At 43.7% G+C, this 25,342-nt stretch overlaps 1 protein-coding gene across 1 annotated transcript in view; it reads left to right on the forward strand.

The window, feature by feature from the left end:
- The window catches only part of MAPK8IP3 (mitogen-activated protein kinase 8 interacting protein 3), a 683,833-nt gene that overhangs the window by 379,417 nt on the left and 279,074 nt on the right, over positions 1-25,342 (forward strand). The window contains exons 9-12 of the mRNA XM_078662972.1: positions 5,194-5,251; positions 5,876-6,028; positions 8,696-8,750; positions 11,067-11,215. Coding sequence (XP_078519098.1) covers positions 5,194-5,251; positions 5,876-6,028; positions 8,696-8,750; positions 11,067-11,215 — 415 coding nt within the window. The remainder of the gene's footprint in view (positions 1-5,193; positions 5,252-5,875; positions 6,029-8,695; positions 8,751-11,066; positions 11,216-25,342) is intronic.

A 25,342-nucleotide genomic window follows, 5' to 3' on the forward strand; every position in this document is an offset into this window, starting at 1 on the left:
ATACGATCGCTTTCAAATAGCGAGGGGTAATGGGAAACTAGAAATCGATTGTCTGCTATGTATTGCTCCACTGCCTAGCCAACATGTAGAATGATTATGCACCAGTTATCCTACCTCCATTAACTTCTCCATCTGACCTGTAGTAAGGGGTCATGTTGCAAACTAAGAAAAATACTTTTATTACCACCCTGGATGTATCATATAGGAGCCTAATAAGTTCGATTCTGTACTACCTCACACAGGGAGGCAAAGGCATCACTCCCAGGAGTGTCATAGATCTTCTTGTGTTGCATCCAAAGTTGAAGGATGGTAGTATAAGCATCCTGCAAGCAGCCAGGTGCAGAGTTTGCCCCAGAATGAAGCTAACATCAGTTTCTCAGAGTAGAGTAGAATTATATCTATGCCTCTCTATCCACCTTATGTGTGTGTCCTTTATTGGCAAATTAGGACATGGTACATTGGCTCAGTGTCTGCATTAGTCAAGCTGGCGAGTGGCAAATTTGAGAACCAAATGGTAAAAATGTTGATTCTCTTTCAGTTGAGGATTTTCCCACCTATCTTCATCAGTTTGAGGAGTACTATGCATATACTATTCTGACTGGAGGAATTCAACTGTGAGCCTCAGCACATACTGGCGCCTTTGGACAACAAGATGGGTATCAGTATGTTCTCAGACAATTGGCCAACCAAAACCTTTATGGCTGCCATGTTGCCCTACTTGTAGCATTGGACTTGGTGAAAGCTAGTCTATTGAGGGCTCATTTGTAGGGCCCCTGAGAAATTGAAATTCTCACTTACAATGGTGACTAAGGTCTAAGATTCTTGTAATGCTAAAAAGAATAGAGATATTTGCACATCTTGCATTTCTGTTCCTTAAGCAGGATACTGAGTAAAACAAAGCTAAAATTTAAAAATGATCGATGTGCCCCTTACTTGAAAAGAGAGTCATCCAGTTCTTCATCTACACTAGACCGCAAATATTTCACTAATTTAATTATGGAAGGTCATCCTGAATGAAGGTTTTACAGTTAATGAAGGTCCACCCTGAGTCTTCACAAAGTGATATGCAGTGGATGTTGCGCACCTTTGAATGTACTTGATCTATTACGTCCCAGCCTCAATATGTTTCTTTTAGCAGCTTACAAGGCATGCCAGTTTTAGTAAAAAGAGAAGCCTTTCTTTACTCACAGCTATCCCATGAATACAAATATTGGCTTTTCTAAATCCTTCTTTCTTTAAAGTTTGTTGGAACAGTCTTTCAGTACACAGATGTTTCTCATCAGCATGTTCCTGATCTAGTCTCTGAAAACAATCCATTGTATGTTTGCTTGTTCTATCATATCCCTTTAAAGCTGACACCATTGCAAAGACCTTAAGAGCTGTTTAGAACTGATGCGAATGAGATCACTTCTGCAAAAACCCAATGTCATAGATTTACGGTCTAAACACCTGTTTAGCTGTTGTCATTTCTGAATATTCCACTTCAATAGACTAATATTTAATTCTGATGTTTGAGGATCCATCTTCTGATTATCCAGCCAGTGCTTTAGTACAAAACATAAGTGCCAGGGCCCACGTCAGGAGGCCAATGCAGCTTGCACCACCTATTGCCTCTGACAGAGCTACCAATGACATCACCAACACACTACTAATCATCACACTCTTAAAAGTGTGACAATTCCAGGCCCCAAAGCTATAAAACGCCTGGGTGGTAGGTATTAGTCATGTCATATTTTATTGGGTATTGAATTAATAAAGATCTGTTGTCCTTATCTCTAAATTCGACTGACGGTGCCGTCATGTGCAGACTGTCATAAGTGCCAAAGCTGACAATTAAGTGCTGAGCACCAAAAAGAACCGGCTAAAATGAAGCACTGGTTATCCCCAGCAGCCATATGCCCCTCCTAACATTCATCTCATAATTGGAGATATGGCTTCTTGACCTTGTCCAAAAAAGAGAGCAAAAATGGACACCAAGGAAAGGGGTGATTCTAGACCCTCATAAACTGCAGTTATCACTTTGTGTCAAATCTGAGGAAAATAATTTGTTATAGAATGTGAAACAAATTCTGAGATAAGAGCATAGCCTACAACATATGTCTCCTCTGCAGACACTTATGAAAGATAATGCTAGTCATGGCAAATGTATGACGCTTTTTGGCTCAATGATCTGTTATTTAGAAGCCAGTAGATTTATGCTATAATTCTAAGGAGATTTTTGTTGAATTTTTTAGTTCTTTTCGAAATTTTCAGAAAATGTGTCTACATTTGTAGATTTGCCTTTCAGTGCAGCTCATATACTTTCCCATGCATACAATTCCAACATAATTATACTTATTTTCCTTACAAATGTACAGTGCACAGGCAGACACACATACAATTTTGAGTGTAACTGTGCATGCTCCTGCAGATCCATGCGCTTGGCTGACACAGCTCTTTGCTTGATGATACTTAACTGCTGCCTTTTCTTCCTCCTTTTCCTCCCTTGCGCTTTCTTGTCTGTTTTCCCTCCTCACCATGTGGGACTGCACTCATAGTGCGAGATGATTTTTTTGGTAAGGCTCAGGCCTCTATTTTCTCTCTCCCACTGTCAGTGGACCATGTCTTCATAATTTATTTTTCCATCTCTCTTGTTCCTACTAAGAAGGAAGGACTGCTCTGCGGTGCGGGGTGGGTTCTTACCATTTCATGACTTTCCATGACTCACTTTGATGGTTCAAGTTCTCGGCAAAACAGGTGTGCTTGCTTACAATCACACAAACACATGCACATTTTCACACCCCTCACTACATCACTTGAAAATGATTCTCCTTTATATAAGATAACCTGTGATTTACCAATGCCCCCACTGGACTTAGTTTGTCTTGGCCTGGAAGCTCTTGATCTCTAATTGGAATACGCAGCAGATCACATATATTCCATGTGGGTATGGGATTTTCAGCTATGAAGTGCTGTCTGTCTACCTCACTTGGGAGGGTTTTTTCTCATTCAGAGATCTCTGACCTAAACATAGGCAGCTGTAACCATACCCTTAAACCGCCATTACTCCATTCAAGAGCAGAAAGTCTTCTTTCTCTTTTACCCCCAATAGTATGCTTAAGTCCCTGGTAGGAGGGTCACTATGATGGTCTTTCCACGCGATCTCTCTGCCATTCACTTAGAGGTGCCCATCGCCACACACTTGCCACGAGCACTGTCGAATTCACAGTGAGAGCTGCTTTATGTATCCCTTTTACTCCCTAACATCTAGCGGTGTCTTATTAAGAGTTGACTGTTGCTATAGCACAGAGCTCTATATCTTCATCTGCTGACACTGATGGTGATGGGGGTCTTCCTTGGAGGCCAAACAACTTCCTTTGACTCAGGAGTGGTGAAATCATAACATTCCTCTACATCACAACACTCTCTCGATCCCATACTAGGGCGGCTATATGCATCTGTTTGGTACAGAACACATATATTATGCCTCAGGTCTACATTTTAAATCTGGAACAGTCCCTCTTTCTTGGAACATCAAAGTGACCCAATATTCATAGTAAATTGATTTTATCAATTATTATTTCTTTGATTTTCAGCATGCATGCAGCCATTTCCTAATTTTAAGCTTTCTTGATTATGTTTTAATCATCATATTACTTTCTTCAATGGGATTTGGGCTCTGTCTTGCTGTTGTGTGTTCATAATTTCAAGCTCATTTTCTCTCTTTTTGTTTATAATTTGACAGTTTGCTCATAACTTGTGGATCTCATGGGTTGGTGTAGTCAATAAGTTATTATTCTCTATGGCCAATGCTGTGAGGGGGTGGGGCAGTTGTCCCAGACTTGGTGTCACATAATGGTAGGGGCTCCTGACAGAATTTGCTCTGTCCTACAAAACCACTGTGTCCCGTACCATAAGTGTTTTTTGCCAGAGTCACTTTATCCCACACTGTAAGGGGCTTCCCCCAGAGTTCAGTGTGTCTCACAGATAAAGCTGTCCAAGATTCCTCCTGATCCCAAAGCAGTGAAGGCTGATCGAGATTGCTCTTAAGCCTATACTGGACGATCATGTCGCTCAGCTCCTTTTTGCCATTACCATGTGGTACGCAGGGATTGCGCGACCCTGAGCACTTTCATGCCCCTCATGTGGATCATATATCCCAGTGCCCTTTGTGTCGCCCTCCTTTGTACCAGACTACCTCTGAATCCTTTGTTGTCTATGCTGGGTGGAACAATCGATGCCACAGAGCTTTTTGTATCACACATTGGCCGTGGTCACCATGAGTCGTTTGAGTCCCATTGGGTTTTCCATTCTAGAGGGCCATGTGTCACTCTGTAGAAATCCCCTGATATCGCAGGCTTCGAACCACCTGAAGCATTTTATTTTCACACATCCTTCTATTCCAAATGCATCCAGTGATTCCAGAGATCCCAGTTGTTAAACCTGCAGGTGGTCAGATGAACACCTCTTCTTCAGAAAGCCTTGTCCCTTCATGATTTTGCTGACCTGCATTGCTATCAGGAGAGAAGGAGGGGCGGACACACTCTGCAGTACCGTGCATGTTGAGGCCAGCAGCATGTGGCCTGCTAAATACATATCTTGTGCCCCTGTGTAGAGGGAATGGGGCCCAGCAGTTGGGCTAGAATGTCACTTTTTGGACATGACCATGACTGAATTGTGCAAAGTTAAGCCCTCCTTAAATAATAAAAAGAAGCTTAAAATAATTAATTCAACTGCAGCCAAGTAAATAAACAATGATTCAGATGGTACTTTGCTTTTTTGATGCCCAAATAAGACCACGTGAATGGGAGGGATAAGTCAAGAGATGGAAGGGTCCCGTTCTCGCTGTGCCATTGGACTCAAGCTGCATGTCAGAACTGAGGTCCAGTAAAGAAGACACAAGTCCAGGAGGTTTGCTTTCCCATTTACCTGGGATGTGGCCTGCCATGTTATCTGTCACTTTTGGTATTGGGCCGTGGCTATTTTGCTTTAGGTTGTTCCTTTCTCTAATGGCCCAGAAAAGCTAAAAATGATGGAAGAGGGCACACCTGGAGTAATTTTTATCTGCAGTTGAACCCAGGAAGAGGAAGACTGTATGATAGAGGAGAAGAGCCCCCTGGACTATCTGTAGCCCCCACACACTGGTCAAGTTAAATCATTCACAGCTGTTAAAACTGTTGTTTTTGGTATAAACCTGCCTGGATTTTCTTTCAGGAATGGGGAAGGAAGTTGGGAACTTGCTGCTGGAGAACTCCCAGCTCTTGGAGACCAAGTAAGGAAATAGGATGAATTTTGTAGTATGCTTCTTGAGAGCTCTTTACAAGGGAAGTTGATTGATTGTGAAATATTTCTGCACAGTGGAAGCTTTACTGTCATAGGTCAGGCAATTACAGACTTCTCAGTAGAACCTAAATCTCTCAAAGATAGGCCTTTGAAACAACATTGTGTTCCCAGTGCAGACTTCTATTGCCATTGGTGTGAGCCTTCCCAAAAATAATTTCCCAGCAAACTTCAACTACCACAGAAGTATATATGTGTCAATGGAAAAAGCATAGACTGATAAATGCATGTTTTAGTCTGGCAAGTGCATGCCCACTCAAATGATCTTTAACTGACTTGGGGCAGTAATATTTGATCTCGGATGTACTTTTTCTGCTTCATTTTAAATTGGTTCTCAGAAAGGTCCTCAGAAAGGTCTGTAGCTGCTTAAGTGGGCTAAAACTTAGTTCTTCTTGTTACTGATACATTTTAGCAAAGTTGAGTCACTGCTCGTTTGTCTGTACTATCAGATAGCATCACCCTAGGTGGATTGCGCCCTAGACGGATGGAAATAGACAAGTTACAACATATTTCTGACACCCATTGCCTTTGCTCTTTTTTCTCTCTTTCATTGAAGAAATGCCCTAAACGTGGTTAAGAATGATCTAATCGCTCAGGTTGACCAGCTATCAGGGGAACAGGAGGTGCTGAAGGGGGAGTTGGAAGCCACGAAGCAGGCCAAATCAAAGATGGAGAACAGGGTGAAAGAGCTTGAGGAGGAGCTCAAAAAGTAAGTGTGAATTAAATACCATCCTCAGACCCCCATGCATGGGATGTGATAATGACCTCGTCTGGGATCCTTTCTAAAACACTGCTTAACCCAGAGTTTCTCTCTGACATACCTACAGATCTTATATCACTGCACTAATATAACTGCATCTGTGAAGTATCTTCATTAATAAATCCAAGATACAATGTAGTTCTGAAGATGAAGTTTAATCCAGGAATATAGGATCCCATACACATGCAAGGCTTAACAAACATCAAATGACATACAATAGAACTTTCCTACATCAACTCAATGTTTGACATAGCTAATGACATCTATGACATTCTATTAAAGATACAGTGCTAAATATCACACACTGCTCATGTCTTGCTACTTTTATTTGTTTATTTAGCAGCTCTATGTCTGGCATCCATATAGAAGTGACTATTTTCAACTTAAACTCTGACATTTTGCCCCCATATTCTGATCGATGAAATAACATTTTGCATTCTATAGTAACCAAGCCAAGACTGTCCCTGTCAATGAATAGTGGACTGCAACATAGGTGTGTTCCTATTTGTAACCACACTTGGCTCAGCAGTATATTTCAAGTAGTAAATATGTTAATGGAGAAGAGTAGGGGAAGTTAACAGAGCATCTCTAGTAAGAGAAAGGAAGAGAGAGGGGCTGAGAGACAGAAATAGGGTCTCCAAAGATGAAGAGCAGCAGGGCTGCGGTGGTAGCCCTTTATATATGAAGGCGAGGCGCCTGCCTCCAGGAGCTAAGAAATAAACGCACAGGGAGAAGATGAATACATTTATGAGAGATACCAAATCTAAAACCAGGGGAGACTTCAGCTGATAGAAAACAGGAAAGTACATGTACAGTGTTTAAAACAGAGGTCGTCTGAAGGAGTTAAGATGTGTCCAAGAGAAAGAGCGTAAAAAAGAAAAGGACTAGACGAAACATTATTTGCTGCAGAAAAAAGGTTTTCTAGAAGAGAGGGGTGCCCGGAGAGAACTTGAAGTGGTAATGCTTCTTCATAAAAATGGAAAACAAGAGGAGACTAGAAGAAGAGACAATTTACAAGAGAAAGGTTTGCTTCTGGCAGGCAGAAGAAGTGTCTAGAGATAATCTAGATGAGACGTTTGTACAATAATATGAGACTGTAACCTAAGGGGACTTAGGTAGTAGAGATTTTGTAAGCAGTAACAAGGACTGGTTGTCAAAGGAGAAGATGTAGAGGTTAGAGAAACTACCTAACATAACAAAGAGGGAACGAGGACAGACCGAAAGAGATCAGAAATGACCACCTGCACTTGAAATGACCATTTTGAGAACTGGCAAAGAACAGAGAGTAGATGATTTGGAAGAGAACATAGTGTAAATCTAATGAAAAAGGAGACTAGTAGAAGAGACAATTTACAAGAGAAAGGTTTGCTTCTGGCAGGCAGAAGAAGTGTCTAGAGAGAATCTAGATGAGACTTGTGTACAATAATATGAGACTGTAACCTAGGGGGGCTTAGCTAGTAGAGATTTTGTAAGCAGTAACAAGGACTGGTTGTCAAAGGAGAAGATTTAGAGATTAGAGAAACTACCTAACATAACAAGGAAGGAGCGAGGACAGACGAAAAGAGATCAGAAATGACCACATGCTCTTGAAATGACCAGTTTGAGAACTGACAAAGAGCAGAAAGTAGATGGTTTGGAAGAGACCACAGTGTAAATCTAATGAAACGAGGAGACTAGTAGAAGACACAATTTACAAGAGAAAGGTTTGCTTCTGGCAGGCAGAAGAAGTGTCTAGAGAGAATCTAGATAAGACTTGTGTACAATAATATGAGACTGTAACCTAGGGAGACTTAGCTAGTAGAGATTTTGTAAGCAGCAACAAGGACTGGTTGTCAAAGAAGAAGATTTAGAGAGAAGACAAACTACCTAACATAACAAAGAAGGAGCGAGGACAGACCGAAATAGATCAGAAATGACCACCTGCTCTTGGATGTATGACGGTACAACGCGTGGTATTACCACGCGTACCGTTACAACGCGTTTTTTACAACGCAAGTAACGACTTGCGCTGTAGGGGTGCTGGACTTAGAATAGTTACGTTTACTATTCCAACACCAGCCTACGTACAGTAGGGAAGGTGTTGGAATAGTCAATCTACTATTCCTTGTCCTTGAGCGCCCTCCAGCACAAGTCGTGGTTACGACTTGCGTCGTAACTGTAGAGCGGGGTAACATCCGCGTTGTAAAGGATGTTCCCCCTGCTCTTGAACAACGATTTTGAGAACTGGGAAAGAACAGAGAGTAGATGATTTAGAAGAGGCCACAGGGTAAATCTAATGAAAGAACCTCCCCACAGGGTTGGGGTAGATGAGATAACATATTAAATATGAGGGATGAGGGACAGTAGCTGATAATGTGCATTCCTGGAGATGAGAAATGTGGAAAGCTCCAAGTTATACATTTAGGGGCGTCTGCTCAAGTGAGCATGAGGTTTGAAGTTCAGGAAGCTTCAAGCTTATTTAGAACTGAGGAACATTTCCTTTCCCACTCTGCCTTCTTCCAGGATTTTTACTTACTTTCCTCTCCCCAGAACACTATACCCTTTGATTGTACCTTACTGCTTTTTCCACTTTGTTCAATCTCATAATGACCATAGCCTACATATTTTCTTTCCTAGAGCAAAGTCTGAAGCTATTGTAGCCCGGACAGAACCCAAAGAGGAGGTGGAGGATGTAAGTGATTGAACTTTATTGGGATATCTTTTGTGTAGAATAGCCAATTAGAACTAGGCAAAAAAAATATTGTTTTTATTTGTGCAATGTTCTGCAGATCAGGTGCTGAGTTCTGCGGAAACACTCATTCACCACATTGTTTAACAGGTGTTTCTTTTCTGTTCGATCCACTGCGCGATTCACTGTTATCGGTTTTGCAGATTGTTGAATGGTTCATTTTCGTCGATTGTTGAATGGTTCATTTTCGTCGATTGTCGAATGGTTCATTTTCGTCGATTGTTGAATGGTTCATTTTCATTGATTTTTGAATAGTTCATTTTCATCGATTGTTGAATGGTTCATTTGCATCCATTCAGAACTGACCGATCAAACTCAAAACAGTTCACTTTCAAAAGAATGAAGAATTACCAGTTCTAAATTGTTTAGTTTCATCCCTGGAAAACAAAAGTCAGAAAGTGAATCTCCGAAGTTCTATAACACAGTTCAGCATTTCGTGTGCCTGTCAGATTGCTTAGAGAACCAGGGCTGACTTAAAAATTCAACAAAATGAAACTTATCCAAAATGTGGGAGTTTTGCTTTTGTTTGGAAAATGTTTCCGGCCCCATAGTCATTTGAGTGTTCTGTGGTGCATATGTGAATTGTGATTGCTATGCAAACACCTATTTGTGCAGGAATCAAAATGATAAGTGGTGCGGTGCGTACCAAGGCGCGATAAAGTCTGCACCCCTCATTACACTTCAGACCTAGTCCTACCCCGATATGAGGATTTTTGTGCAGTAACCACCAATATCTACATGTAAACCCATTTTCGGGGCAGAAGTCTTGATAGTTGATAATTATCACACTTAGTAAATTCTGAATACCTTGGTGTTGGATTTTATCATATGTGATCATTTTCTCCTCCTACCCAGGGGCATTCATAATCCACATTGGCAGCACACAAGAAACAGTGCTCCAGTCTGAGGTCATAAACCTTTCTAATGATTGGTTTTCCTGAAAGTCCAATGTACAGAAAAGGATGGAAAAGAAGACTGGGAAACAGTGGAATATGGCCCCTGAGTGGATCAGAGATGCAAACCTGGAAAATAAAACTACAAAGAAGTAACAAGAAGGAAAACAAGAAGCAGACAAAGTACCAGAGCTCAAATAAATTAAAAAATAGAGAAAAAAAAGTGAAAGGTCTTGAGAGAAATGGAGCTTTTCACGCGAGCTAAAAAGGAACGGTACCAGATATCCGTGTCAGAAGATCGCCTGGCATAAATATTGGGTCCCAAATGCCATTTACAAACACATCGCCCCACTGGAGTCAATTATAGAAAGTGTTTACCCAGTGGGATGATATTTTTGTAAAGGCTATTTAAGACACGTTCATGTCAGACTCTATTTTTGTTTATGGTGTTTTGACATACAACCACTAAAATATGGCACACAATTGACTTTTCAAAGGGATGCTGCAGAATAAATATATAAAAGGTATTTTTATACTGGATGACGACCATGCTAGCATTCTTATGTGCCACAATTATATAGTATTAGTTAATTTATTGTATGTTTTTTATAGTCAAACATGCCTTAGGTTAAATCTTTGAAGGAATCCAACAATTTAAAAAAGGGCGTGCATTATAATGATACTATTCATAAGGCCCTTCCCCCTTTTTGTCCTATCTAGTGCAGCTAGAGATGGATCTGCAAACATTGCAAGTCTTCTGGAACTGTTCTGCCATTCTGAGTTCTCTCCCTGGGAATTTTAGTTCCATACCCCTCAGACGTCAACTAATAGAGGGTTCAGGATCCAAGAGGGGCATATCTAGGGCAGAATTTGTAAACAAAACCTGCTTGCAGGAATGAGACTGCAAAAGTATTTTTTTCGCAGTAAACAAAAATCTCCGAAACTCTGATATTTACAAGTGGTTTCGAAAGATGGCAAATTCAGGAAACTATTGAAAGAGATATCTAAAATATATGAAGGATTTGTTTGTAAGCGCAAAGTATTTTATCTTTTTAATTAAAGTTAGATCAGGTGTGATTAAGTAGATATGGACTCTGTATTTTACGACTACATTTTTTTCATAACATCTTACAAAAAGAAAAGTGAATACAAAATGTTCTTTCAGTTGGAGGACGAATTTTTTTTGTGTGGATGGTGGTGTTGCGATGTTCGGTGTGTGTCGCAAAACTGTGACCCAAAAAATAATCCTTACGATATGGGTCCTGGGTTGTCCTTTCTGGAGTGACTTGGTGCCACGAGGGAAGGGCTACTTATGTTGCTCTTCCTAATGGCATCTACCGTTTTTTTCCTTTGTCAACTGATGTAGTGCTCATCCCCGCTGCAGGACAACATCCCCATCGCCCAGCGGAGGCGCTTCACACGCGTTGAGATGGCACGTGTCCTAATGGAGCGCAACCAGTACAAGGAGAGGTTGATGGAGCTCCAGGAGGCTGTGAGGTGGACCGAGATGATCAGGTGAGGCTTTCCTTGAGGGAAATAATGTGCAGTAAGCAGTGAAGAAAATGCTAAAGTAATGCAACCTTTTTAAACTCAACCTCATCCTCTATTTAGCCTATGCCAAAGCAGTAACTTTATTAGCTGGGCAAGTAGATTTTTCTTTTGCAATTCAGCATATACATGCACCAGCATGCATTTAGTGCCACATTTAAAATATATATAAATATACATTGCCAATTAAACTTTTACAGAGATAAATGCGGCCAAATTACAAATAGTTGTACCAAACAACATTAGAACAGAAGTAAAAAAATATTGTGAGGCTCAATGCAGGAGGTAAAATGCATGTTAATTACCGCAGCCAACTGTTGACCCTTATGACAAAATCCTTAGCAGCTATAAAGACTTTCTTAAGGAATTAATCATTCTAATAATGTAATGGAATTGGTGGCCATTGGTTTAATATTGCCTCCCTAGCAACATGAGATAGCTGCATCAAAAGCATGGGCACCACTGCAACGTGAGAACTAAGTTGTTGAATATGTCATAGTCCTAAGAGTTTATGGTAAGGACATATATTATGTGTTAAGGTTACATTAGCCGAAACACTCTGGTACAAGCCATTGACGGATTATGAGACCAATTTTTCACATCCCCTTCACCATACGGCAGTATAAACCTACAAATGTCAGCCTTAAAGAAGGGTGCAGAGCATACCTCAAGTAATGTTGCAGCTCTACATTTGACCTTTTTTGGGTTAACCCATTTTCTTAATGGCTACATTTGGTTCGGTCAGTGATATGCAGTAGGATTTACAGCCAATTGTCAACTGACAATCTGTCTTCTTTACTGCTGCATGTAAACTTAATCCACATTTTTGAGCAGCACATCGTTCTGTCTCCCATGTGTCAGTCAAGCTGTAAAATTCAAGATCCAGGTAAGATGATTCGCCTTTTGTGACTTTTAGCACCTCTTCTGATAATAATGATTTCATAATATAGGCTTCTTTTTTCTCAAAAGCTTGCCGCCACCCATAACAGTACTTCAGGTCCACACTATCTGAGCCTATGCACACAGAAATTGTGAGATACTTCGATTTTAGAATTATGGGATACATGATACTTCTAGCTTTAATGCTTTTCATTAATGGTTCTTAGGCTGTAGAGTTGTGGGGACCCCATTGAATCACAACTGGGAGCCCCAAGCTATCTCTACAATTTGAACTTCACCAATAATGCACAAAAAACAAGTATACACTATATAAACTCACCATATCTTGTGCGCACATGGCAGTGGTCGCATAGAAGAGCTCTAGCGCTGTCCAACCAGCGGGGACAATTTTCCCCTCCCCCAGCAGCACACAGCCAGAGGGTGTGAGGGGGTAATTTCTGACCCAGCTGGACGATGGGAGGGGCCTCTTCCCTGGAGTAGTGGAAGGGGAGGAAAGGTGAGGCTGGCCTGGGGTAATTCTAAGATGGCAGGTACAATGCTGGCCTGGCGTTGACTTGATTGGACCAGCGCAGGAGTGGAGAGGCGAGGTGAGAGATTGCCGGGGCTTGCACTCAGGGAGACCCCCAGCTGTCGCAGGGTGTAGGTTGTGCCATCTGGCCTAGCTAGAGGTGGAAGGGGCACCTTCTAGAACAACAGATGGCGTGTAGAGGCAAGGCCAGACCCGGGAGCAATCCAAGATGTTTGGTGCAACTTTGCGCTGGCAGTGACTCCCTCGGCCTGGCGTAGGAGCAGAGCGGAGTAGCGAGAGATCACCAGGAGTCACCCTAGGGTGGGGTAGCACTGCAGAGATGACCCCCCTCTCTTTTTGTACCATGGGCACTAGAGTGGTCAGGGGCAGTCTTGCCACAAGGAAATGAGCAACCTTAGTGGGGGAGTGATTGGGCGCTGGGACCCTCTGCCCTCATACCACAGAGACACTCAGTACAGTCCCGGAATAGCCAGAGACAGCACTAGAGGCTAGGTGAGTGGAACTGCCCTCTCTCTCTCCCCCAGGCCAGCAGGACACATTTGGAGTGGCCTGGGGCTTATCCAGAAGTAGCTAGAGCTGGGCCGAGAGCGTGGAATCGTTGGTGACAAACAACCCCGCCTCCCTCCTTATTTCATGCCGCAGGGTCCAGGGTGATACCGACTGAAGGTGGAGGAGTGGGGGAGGCACTAGGAGCCTGGGAGACTTAGGGTGCTCATGCTGAAGGTACAGCCGCAAGGAGCCATTGTAGTGGGGAGACAGTGAGGTGGCTGCACAAGGGGGTGGTAACCCCCAATAATTCTTCAACAGCTAGAAGTCAGTCTGTGAGTGGACAGACCGAAGAACCCATGTCCATTGGCCCAGGAGCTGGTAGGCCTCATAATGGTGAAGTTGAAGGCGGCAACACAGCGACGCTCAAGGGAAGAAGGGCTGAGTGGGGGTGGGTCAAAGACTCCACTGGAGGAGGTGCAGATTTGGACCTAGGGGTGCATTCTGTGATAATACTGTCAGCAATTCAAAGAGCCAAAGACTGATCTGGGCCAAAAGATCCCCACGATGGCCCAGGACATGGGACTGTTGATGTCAGACTACTGAAAACTGGCGGATAGTGGTGATGGAGACCGAATCCACACTCACCCATTTGAAACCAGCAATTACAGCGGGGGGCGTGCCTTTCAAGATGCTGAAAAAGATGGTGGCAGCCTTGGAGAGCAAACTGGATGATGCAGAAGGTCCCTCCTGCCGCAACAGCATGTGGTTGTTTGGAGTCCTGTAGAAAGCAAAGGGCCCCTGCATGGAACTGTTCCTTGAGGACTGGCTATCAGTTGTGCTGGAGGGGAAATTGTTCAGGTGGTTTACGGTGCAACAGGTGCACAGAGTCCCTGGCTATCCTCTGGGGCACCACCAAGGGTGATCATGGCCCAGTTGCAGAATTTCCCACACAGGGACAATTCGCTGCAGGTGGCACGGACACACAGGCCAATGTCACTGGAGAAAGGGAGTCTTAGCATATATTCTGATAACACAAAGGCAGTGCGGAAACAACAGGAATTCTTCTTAGGGGTCAAAAAGAACCCCAACACCCGAACATTTAGGAAGGCCTCATCCTTTCTGGTGAACCTCATGATTATTGACCAGGGAGCCTCCTTCTCCTACAGAACAGTTTACAGAGGCTTGGCCTAATACTGGAGCCCAGGAAGTACCCAATGATGCACAAGGGTGAGTGGGCAAGGGAAGGGGATAACAGAAAACCCTTGGTGCTGCAAAGTGCACAAATACCCCTCATCAGCCCTTATGAAGGACCAGGCAAAATGGAAAGGGTGAGGGTGGTGGCTGTTATACACAGAAACAGACCCTGGAGGTGGCCATCCTGTGGGAGTTCTTAGAGGTTGACTCAGAGAATCAATCAGCTTCCCAGAGTGGCTCAGATGGCAGGCCCCTATTTTAACTCCAATGACAGTTGATGAGATATTTTAACAGAGGACCCTGAATGTAAACCAAACGAAGGACCATGAGTCTCACTATGCAGGGGGCACTGGCTGGTTTGGGGAGGCTCCTGTGCAGTTCCACAGGTCGACCCAAGCCATGAATGGCCTCCGATTACTGTTGTGTGAATTACTTGTGTTAAATGTTAACAATGATAGGGGCAACAGACACCTCAGCAGTTGGGTAAGCAGGTAGTTTTAAGCCTGCAGCATAAGTGTGTAGGGAGGGGGCAATTGTTACGGAAGGTTGAGGGGAAAAGCGAGCAGCTCAATGCCCACAAGGAGGGCCACCAGATCCAAAGAACAAATATAGAAGGGCAATTCCGAAGGGCAGCTTATGACTGATCTCAGGATACATCAAAATGGTGGGGGGCTCACCCTAAAATACTGTCATGGAACGTAATGGCTTAGGAAGCAAGTTGAAATGGGAAATAGTGACCAAATACCTGGCCAAGCCCCATCCCGACGTGATTCTGTTGCAGAAGATTAACTTAATGGGAAACAACTGCAGATTCCTAAACCAGGGGTGCTATTGGCTCCTGACTCATGCTGGTGTCTCTAGGAGATTGAGGGGAGTTGGTGTATTTGTGTAGAAGTTGATACCCCAGCAGGTGACTAATACATGGGTGTACCCCCAGGGATGCTACGTGGCGGTGACTGGCAGTAGGAATGGCATGGGGTTGGTGGTGGCCTCCTGGTTCCAACCACCAGGACTGCAAAGTGAAGCATTTGTGAAGCTTGGAGAATGGATAACCTACGCTCCAGATTCCCTACTAAAGGAACGTGGATCGATTGACTAGTTGTGGGATCCCGGTTGGGAGGTTACCCCTCTGGTATGACTGGACTGGCCAATTTATGTAGGGCCCGTAATCACCAAAGGCAACAGTACTTCTGTGCTTCAAATTCCATTCAGTAAGTGTCCAAGTTGGACTATCTGTTGGTGCTACACCACCTAGTGGGAGCCTTTTGGAACATGAAATAATTGCCCAGGGGGTTCTTAGACCGTTTTCCAGTTATGATGTTATTCTGAACAAGACTGCCCAGATCTGAGAAGAGGTAGAGACTAGACCCCAGGGAACTGACAGATAAGAACGCGCATGATATCATAAGGCAAGCTACCCAACATTACTTTAAGGACAACGTAGGGACGGTGAGCTCCAGTGCAACAGTTTGAGAGGCATATAAAACAGTACTGAGGGGAGACCTGATAGCCCACATCAGGGGGAAAAGCGAGAAAAGGGGAAATCATGCAGAGAACTGGAGGAGGAGCTGGTATAAGGGGAGGCTGCAGATGTATCCCACCCTATGAAGAAACGGGACTGGAACTAGAGGAACTGAGCAAACACTACTAGAGCGTGGCCCAACACGTAGCAAGACAGTTCTTCAGAAACAAGCAGGGTAGGTTATATGAAATGGCAAATAAAGCTGGGAAGCTTCTGGCCTGGTTGGCCAAACAGGACGAGGGACAAAGATGGGTACACATGGTATTCACCGCCAGGAGATCCCGAAAAGAGACTCCGGACAAAATAGCACAGGCGCAAGACTAGAGGAGACCCTGCCCAACATGGCAAAGTCTGTTAGGCACCTTCCAGTTCCCTGCCTCTAGGAATAGGGCCTTAGAGCTGGAAATGACTAAGAAAGAAATCTCTGAGGCGGTGACCCAACTTAGCATACAAAATGCCCCGTGTCCCATGAGTCCCCATCAGAGTTTTTTAAGGTGTAAAAACCCATGCAGTGGCCCCGATTAAAGTGATATTGAGGAAGCATTGCAGGGATGAATTCTACCCATGCATTTGGGGCAGGTAACTTTGCTCTCATCCACAAGGAGAGGAAGCAGAAGGATGACTGTGCCGCTTATAGGCCAATCTCCCTACTGAATATAGAAACCAAAATCCTTGCCAAAGTGCTATTGTCCAGGATCATGAAGGTGACAGACACAATAATAACCTCCTTTCAATCAGGCTTTACACTATACATAGTGACCAGACATAACCGTTGTCGCCTATTCAGTTAGCCTGGAGGGATTGGATTGGTGAGCTGCTGACACAGCTATCACTAGATGACAGAAAGGTATTTGATTAGTGGAAGAGCCATACCCGATGGCTGTTCTGCAGAAAATGGGCTTCAGACCAATATTTTTTAAATGGCTGGCTGTTATATCAGGAACCGCTGGCGTTGGTCTGCATAAAAGGGGCCCTGTCGAGGACATTTAGGCTCTGCAGGGGCACCAGATAGATGTGCCCCCTATCACCGCTCTTGTTCACACTTGCGATCGAGCCTGTGGTAACTTCGATCTGAAGTAATATCCAACTCCGGGCCTTAAAATGGAACCCAAAATGAGGCGATGTGATATCCCTGTCCAAGGACGATAGTCTACTGTTTATGGTGGAGCTGGATTGCTCGATCGCCGTTATTCTGCAGAGACTTGAGGTATTTGGTGCATATGCTGTGATCCGTATTAATTGGAACAAATATATAGCCTTTTCCCCTGATTGAGTGGTCCTTGCATAGCAAAGGAAGCTGTCCGTTGAGATGGGTATAGATGAGTTCAGGTACCTAGGCATCTGTGTCACCTCGCGGCTAAATGCCTTTTTCCAGGAAAACCTGGAGCGCATTCTGCATGAATACAAAGGGACGGTGTCCCACTGGAGAAGGCTCCCGATTTTCAAACTAAGCCGAGCGGTCCGTCTCAAAATGATATGTTCGAGGCATATGAGCTGCAGATCACACACTATGCATAGATTGCCATCTGGTGTTGGGCCCGGATGTTTGCACTTGTTTTTGTCTTGGAGAAGTCTTTGGAAGTCATGAGATAGGTGACTCCTCCTTTGGATGATAGTGCGCATGGGCTCCATCTTCAGATTGTTTTTTTCCGCCATCGGTCTCGGATGTGTTTCTCACGCTCCAGTTCGGCGGCATTACCGATATAACTTTCGACGCGCAATCCTTCACCCTTTCTACGGTATTGTTTTCGATCGCGAACCCTACTCGTCGCGCATCTCTCCAACGTTGAAGTCCTCAATTCCGATGGTCGACGAGGGCCTTCGGGTCTACCTGAGCCTTAGCATCTGGCTCATGGAAAGAACTCCATTCAAGAAGTGTCCTCGATGTGGGTCGAAGTTTCCCCACACCAATCTGCATGAGGTGTGTAACCTCTGCCTTTCACTGGAGCACGAGGCCAAAGACTGTGCAGCTTGTGCCTCCTTCCGCTCCAAGAAGACCATTTGAGATCATCGATCTCAAAGAACAATGGCTCGCTCGTCGACATCCATTCCCAATGACATCTTCCAAGAGGGCGTCAATGTTCTGGAACATGAGCGGGTCGAAGAACATTTTTGTGAGGGTAAGACGGTGCACCAGAAACGGAGTAAAAAAAAGCTTCACATTTATCCAAAAATTTCCTTTATTCTTTACATTTCTAAAAATTCAACCGCAGCCAACGCGTTTCGTTCTATTGGAACTTCGTCAGGGCTTAAATGTCTACATTTTTTATGCCAGATCCTAAACAAAAGACTCTTATAAAGAACCCTAAAACTCGTCAGCTCATCCTCAGCTCAAAGAAGAGACCACTGGATACGCCTGCAATGTCTCCACCACCAAAGAAATGGGACATTGCCACCTTCTTCTCCACCTCCCCACCACACCATTTTCCTACACCATCCCCCCCACCAATTGCAAAACAATCACACATTGCAGTTAGACTCACTATTAGGAAGGGATGTCCTTGGCACACCCCTTCCTCATATCGAGTCGCAAACCTTATTTTGCGAGTAGGTAATAGGTTACTGACTCGCAAAATAAGGATTGTATATGGGGCAGACCACAAACGGGCCAAATTCCCAATTGCGACCACAAAACAAATGTCCTACATCTTCCCCTTAGATTCTTAGAATATTGTTTTAGAGACGTTGAGGTGACGACCAGACAGTTAATTTGGAATAGAGGGCCTGCCAAGGATTGCCCTATATGTACTGACATGGAAGGCAGATGATGGAAGAGTGACCCTCCCAAGTCTGAGATTGAATTACTGGGCGGCCCAACTGCAGGTAAATAACGATTGTGTATTTACAACACAGCCAGAACCATCAACATGTGCAGACAGGGGGGCGATAGACCCCGGGGCTACCTCGACTGGCTCTACGGGGCAGTCAGGTGGAACTCACTGACAATGTTCGACTGTCCAGGCATGTAGGATATGGCATTTTCCATGATGAATTGGGGCGAACAGAGTGCTTGTGTGTGAGGCAGTGCGCTCCCACCCTCTTTTTGTTTGAAAAGACTCCCTTGAGATATTCAGCTGATGAGCTCTGGCTGATGCACCTGCGCCCAGTGAGTGGTACAGAGACTTCAGAAGATGTTGGGCAGCAGTTCTAGCACCCCCAAAAGTATGTTTTGCTCTCTACTGAAGGAGACAACTGTTCTGAAACAAGTGTCTAGAGATGCACAGCACCAACAAGGGTGAAAAACTAAATACTGTCATTGAAGTAAGTGTTATCATGCATTGCATTTACCATGATGCATTGGGGTGAATTGAGTGCTGGGATAAGAGGCAGCGTTCTCCCACCCTCTTTGTTTGGAAAGTGAAAAGAGCACTGGACTGGAGGGGTCAGGTGATTCTGGGGACTCCGCTTTGTGACTCTCCACTGCTAGCGCACCTGAAATGTGTGGAGGGTCACAGGAAGTGGGATGTGCTGGGAATATCGAAAGTGGAAGGCGTTTGGAAGGAGAGGTAGATGATTTCATTCGTCAAACTCTAGGCACATTTTGAACTGACGGGGAAAAATATCACAACATGTAAAACATAGCCCAGTGGCTACAGGGCGCCCTGGATTAGATTGTACTAACGGGCCCTCTACAAACATGCTGTATCACAAATATATGCTACTGTCGAATTTTCTGCACATATACCTTTAGTAGTAAATTTTGGAGGTACAGTTGGCAGTGGCTGTAAAATAGGGACTGCGTACTACTCAGTTTGAGGTGTCTAGGGCGAGGGTAAGTGAGGGCTAAGGATAGGTCAAAGGTAAGACATGGACACAAAACAGTAAGCCGATTGTATTCTCAAGCTGCTCTTCTCTGGTTATTACTGCAATAAAGGACACAGTGTATGCTAAAATCTGATTTGGGTCGAGCACCACACATGGCTAACCACTGGTACTGCAACATCGCCTATAGAAAATTATGGAGGCAGGAACTTAAAATAGAACCCCATAAGAAATAATGTTAAAATACATTAATTTAGTCCTATGTTTAAAAAAAAATATGTATTTATTTTAATATAACAAAGTCAGATGTATGGGTTTGTGACCAAGGCAGATACTCCATCAGGGTGACCCTCAGCTAAGGCTGTCACCACTGAGCGTTGAGGGGTCTTGTGTACACCAGGAATGTATGTGGAGATATATCTGTGGCCTAATGTGCCAATATAAACCAAAGTCAGTTTGCTAGACTTGCACAGACCGTGCTTCAGTTAATCATGATCTGTGTGGTGCACCTTGCTATTGGCTCCCATTGGGGACATCAAGGCAATCTATCTATAAGAATACTAAATAACACTCTGTGCTCAAACGCTCCTAATCATATGGGAAAACAGGCCATGACACCTTCCATATGTAAAGTGTTGCATACCCAGAAGTGTCATCCAAATGACACACCAGAAGGTGGAGCCACCTCCAACTCCATTACCACAGCCATCTCAGACTCTGAAGTGGCCAGAGCTTCCGCTGTGCAAAGCGATATTCAACTCCTGATGTGCGAGTTTAAGTCAAAACTCTCTTCTCTAAGACAGGAATCATCTCTGAGCTCGACCATAATCTACAGAAAGTATAGAACCGGCTGATTCAGGTCGAGACTTTTACAGCAGAGCAGGCCTAAAGCATGTAGAGATTGCAAAGTGAGAGGAGTTTGTAAACACCAAATCCCTATGTTACAAAAATGACCAGTAATCTGTCAGAAGACATAGCCTGACATTTTACCGCCATCTTTAAAGCACATCAAATGTGATACGATAAATACAAAATTTAAAAGCATTTAACTTATTGCTTGGACTTTATTGGCCCACCAAATATCAGCTCGCAACCCACCAGTAAGTCACGATCCACAGTTTGGGAAACACTGCAGGCAGATCTCCGCCCCGCTGGTAGAGACCTCAGCCTATGTGTGACATGTTACTAGTAGTAACTTTACACTTATAAATTACGCTCCACCCCCTGAATGGGTGGAAGCATGTAAGTATATGCTTTGTAGTAACGTTACACTCAGAAATGATGAATAGAAAAAAGTAGTAAAGTTACTGCAAAGTTTAAGAATACATTTACACATGTAGATTTACTCATATGTAAATGTATCTATGACAGGAGGCCCTAGTTTTTCTAAGTGTGCAGATGCATATGATTTTGTAGGAAAACTATAATCAATTCAAAGTACTTTTAGTCAGAAGCTGATTATTAGCTCAGGTCGAAGCATGGTTGAATGCCAACAGTGACTGTGTGCATTCATATAATACACATTGCTGAACTAGCAATCAACTTTTTACTAAACCATTTTTAAAATGCTTATGATTTAAGAAAGTAAATATTTTCATTGATTTTATTAATATATTTATCAAATATATTAGGAAGGCAATAGAGTAGACCCCAAGTATGTATTGTTGGCATTTAGTGAATCTATCAATCAACTTCTGACTAAAAAAATATTTCAATGCTTATGATTATTTTTTGAAATATATCTTTATTGAGTTTAGTAATACATTAATCAAATACTTTAGGGAGACAGGACAGTAGACCTCAAGTATGTATTATTGTTATTTAGTGAAACTATTATCCTTGTAGGAGGAGCCACTTTTTAGAGCTACTTAGCTCAAAATGCTTGCGTTTAGTGACAAAAATAATAGAGGTCATATGGGTCCTTGTAACCAGACACTAAATTCGCACTGTGACCACACTTTTAATATAAACATCAAGACACAGTCCCATGTCCGGGTCAGACCTTTGTGACACCAAACATGCTACGTTCACTCCTAGGGCTCCGTGTAATGTCTATGGGGACATACTGGGCTGGAATTTATGATGCAAACACAAGGAGATGATGGACGGAGCACTGAAACTTTTCAGACACTCACCGCCAATCACAGATCTGGGTTGAATCCATCATCATTCTTTAGATTACTTCGCCACCTCAGTTCAGACCCAGCTATATGCAAATCAGTCTTGACCCTGTGCCTCATGGGAACAGCCCAGCCCGAATTGCCAAGCCAGGTCTTCCCTGAACCGGAAACAAGCATCCTGGACCCGGTATCTGGGTAACACCCTTCATCAGCCAGGCTAACTTGAATCCAGTGGCATAGTGAGCAAGGGACCCATGTCTGGGCCTACCCTACCAACTTAGGGCGAACAAAGCAAACACAAGGAGATGATGGACGGAATGCTGAAACATTTCAGGCACTCACCCCCAGTCACAGATCTAGGTTGAATCCATCATCGTTCTTTAACTCACTTTGCCACCTCAGTTCAGAGCCAGCCATATGCAAATCAGTCTTGACCCTGTCCCTCATGGGAACCGCCCAGCCTGAACTGCCATGCTAGGTCATCCCTGGACCGGAAACAAGCATCCTCGGACCGGTTTGGGGGTAACACCCCTCATCATCCAGGCTAGCTTGAATCCAGTGGCAAAGTGAGAAAGTGACCCATGTCTGGACATACCTTGTAAACAGAGGGCGAACAAAGCAAACACAAGGAGATGATGGCCGGAGCCCTGAAACCTTTTAGACACTCACCCCCCACTCACCGATCTGGGTTGAATCCATCATTGTTCTCCAGCTCACTTCGCCACTCCAGTTCAGACCCAGCCATTTGCAAATCATTCATGACCCTGTGCCTCATGGGAACAGTCCAGCCCGAACTGCCAAGCCAAGTCTTCCCTCGACTCGAAAAAAGCATCCTGGGATCAGTTTTGGGGTAACTCCCTTCATCAGCCAGGCTAGCTTGAATCCAGTGGCAAAGTGACCAAGGGACCCACATCTGGGCATACTCTGCCAACTTAGGGCGAACAAAGCAAACACAAGGAGATGATGGATGGAGTTCTGAAACGTTTCAGACACTCACCCCCAGTCACAGATCTGGATTGAATCCATCATCATTTTTTAGCTCACTTTGCCACCCCAGTTCAGAACCAGCCATATGCAAATTAGTCTTGACCCCGTGCCTCATGGGAACAGTCCAGCCCGAACTGCCAAGCAGGTCTTCCCTGGATCGGAAAAATGCATCCTGAGACTGGTTTTGGGGGAACACCCCATATCAGCTAGGCTAGCTTGGATCCAGGGGGAAAGTGAGCAAGGGACTCACGTCCAGGCATATCCTGCCAACTTAGGGCGTACAAAGCAAACGCAAGGAGATGATGGACGGAGCACTGAAACTTTTCAGACACTCTCCCCAAGTCAGAGATCTGGGTTAAATACAACATCAGTCTTTAGCTCACTTCACCACCCCAGTTCAGACCCAGCCGTATGCAAATCAGTCTTGACCCTGTGCCTCATGGGAACAGTCCAGCCCAAACTGTCAAGCCAGGTCTCCCCTTGAGATAGCAGGATTACAAGTTGAGTTTCACGGAATGGAGAATAACATATAACCTCTGGAATACCATGTCCAATTCCGCATGTTTTTTTCCCCTTCTGGGTGAAATGACAAGGCCAAATCTGCTATTATTTACCACCTGCTTGGAGCAGGTGGTAAATGTATGGGAAGGGCTTTATTTCCCCTTGGTGAATTAAAGAGTAAGTGGCAGGAGAGAAGGTTTATTTTTCCTCCAGCTGTGGCAAGCTTCTTCTGACCTCCCCCATGCGAAGAATGCAGGCAGGTGGCAAGTGACACCGACTTAAATCAATTAGCATGTTTCAGGTCACTCAGCTTCACCTCATTATCCCAGCCACTGAGGCCCAAACAAAAATAATGCCCCTTCATTGACGAGGTGTCAAAATTCATGATTTTAGTTTTATCAGTGTTCATGGTTAGATGATGTTCTACATTATAAGCAGATTCAGCCTTTCTTTCAAATCCTATCAGATTCTCATCTAATATTACCAGATCATCAGTGTACACTATTCAGTTAAGATTTAGCAAATGGCTCTTGTAATTAAATGGCAGAGAAGTTCATTAAATGAGTAAAGTTAGAGGAGGGGAAACGGTGTCTAATTGTCTTGCAAATGTATGGCTAAATACCATTTTAGCAGGAAGCTTCTAAGGACACCTCCACAACAATTTTTAAATGTTACCACCACCATAACCACTACCACCACATTACCAACATCATCATCATTACCACCCTGCCGTTGCCGTACCAACGTTCACACCTTTTATCACTGCCACCATTACCAAAATCACCACCATTAACACCACAACCATTATCACCACCATTATTATCCCCATCATTCCAACATCACTACCACTATTTCCACCAAAACAATTACCTCTGCGACCAACATTATGAACACCTTAGTCACTGCTGCTATCACCACCTTCATTTCTACCAGAACGATCCCATTACCGCTATTACCACTACCTCTATCACCCATAAAATCACATTTACTAGCATTGCTGTCCAAACCAATACTACCTCAGTTACCATTAACATAATTACCACTACCATGACTACCATCACCATCAACACCATTAGCACCATTTTTACCATTAACACCATTGCCTCCAACTTTACCACCATTACTACCATCATAATCACTTCTACCATCACCTGTATAATCTCCATTATTACAACTAAGTTTACCACAGCTATTACCAGCTGCACCACCAATACCATTAGCACCACAACTATCACAACCATTATTACCACTATCATAAATAGTACTATCACCATGATTATCATTCTACCTAGAACCACAGTCACCACTGTCAAAGCTGTCACTGCTGCCATATCATTTTTCCTACCACCATCACCACCACTATCACCCCATAGATACAGCTATCCCTATCACCACTTCTACCATCATCACTACTACCACCACTACTACTATCACTGCTATCACTAGAGCCACCACCATCACTGTTGAAACCATCATCTCCACTACTACTACGACGACCACTATCACCACCACTATTATCCCTACTGCTACCACTATCACCCCTACTAGCAACATCATTACTACTACCACCACCACCATCTCCAATACTACGCCACCATTACAAAGATCTCATGTGTTTGTCACGTGTTTGTCTGTGTAAGAGAAAGTTGATGAAGCACAGTCTAAGTTGTGTGCTATTATTAATACATAAAAAAAGGGGGCAGACCGATTGGTTTTGCCAATTCTTGTTTAATACTTTGTCTCTAGTTGATGTAAGGTTGCATATAAGCAGGCCTGTACAGGAGCTCCAATGTAATTGGTCTCATATTCCAGACAATGCCAACAAATTGTGGTGTTTGCTGTCTAGTTCTCAGGGTGACCTCCCAATTGAATAGCTGACTCTTTAGGCTTGAAATAACACGGTAAGGTCTTCAGAAGGGTTGTTGTCCTACTGGTATATATTGGGTGCAGTCCTTATGAGTCTTGATTGCAATCTCTGTTTTCACCCACATGTGGGAATGCAGGCAGATATTCTAACACTATTTGTCTTAATTAACTGTAGTTCATGAACACTAGTTTACATGTAACTATCTTTCTGTCAAAACTCATGT

Source organism: Lissotriton helveticus, chromosome 10, assembly GCF_964261635.1.
Source record: "Lissotriton helveticus chromosome 10, aLisHel1.1, whole genome shotgun sequence".
In the NCBI taxonomy this organism is placed as follows: domain Eukaryota; kingdom Metazoa; phylum Chordata; class Amphibia; order Caudata; family Salamandridae; genus Lissotriton; species Lissotriton helveticus.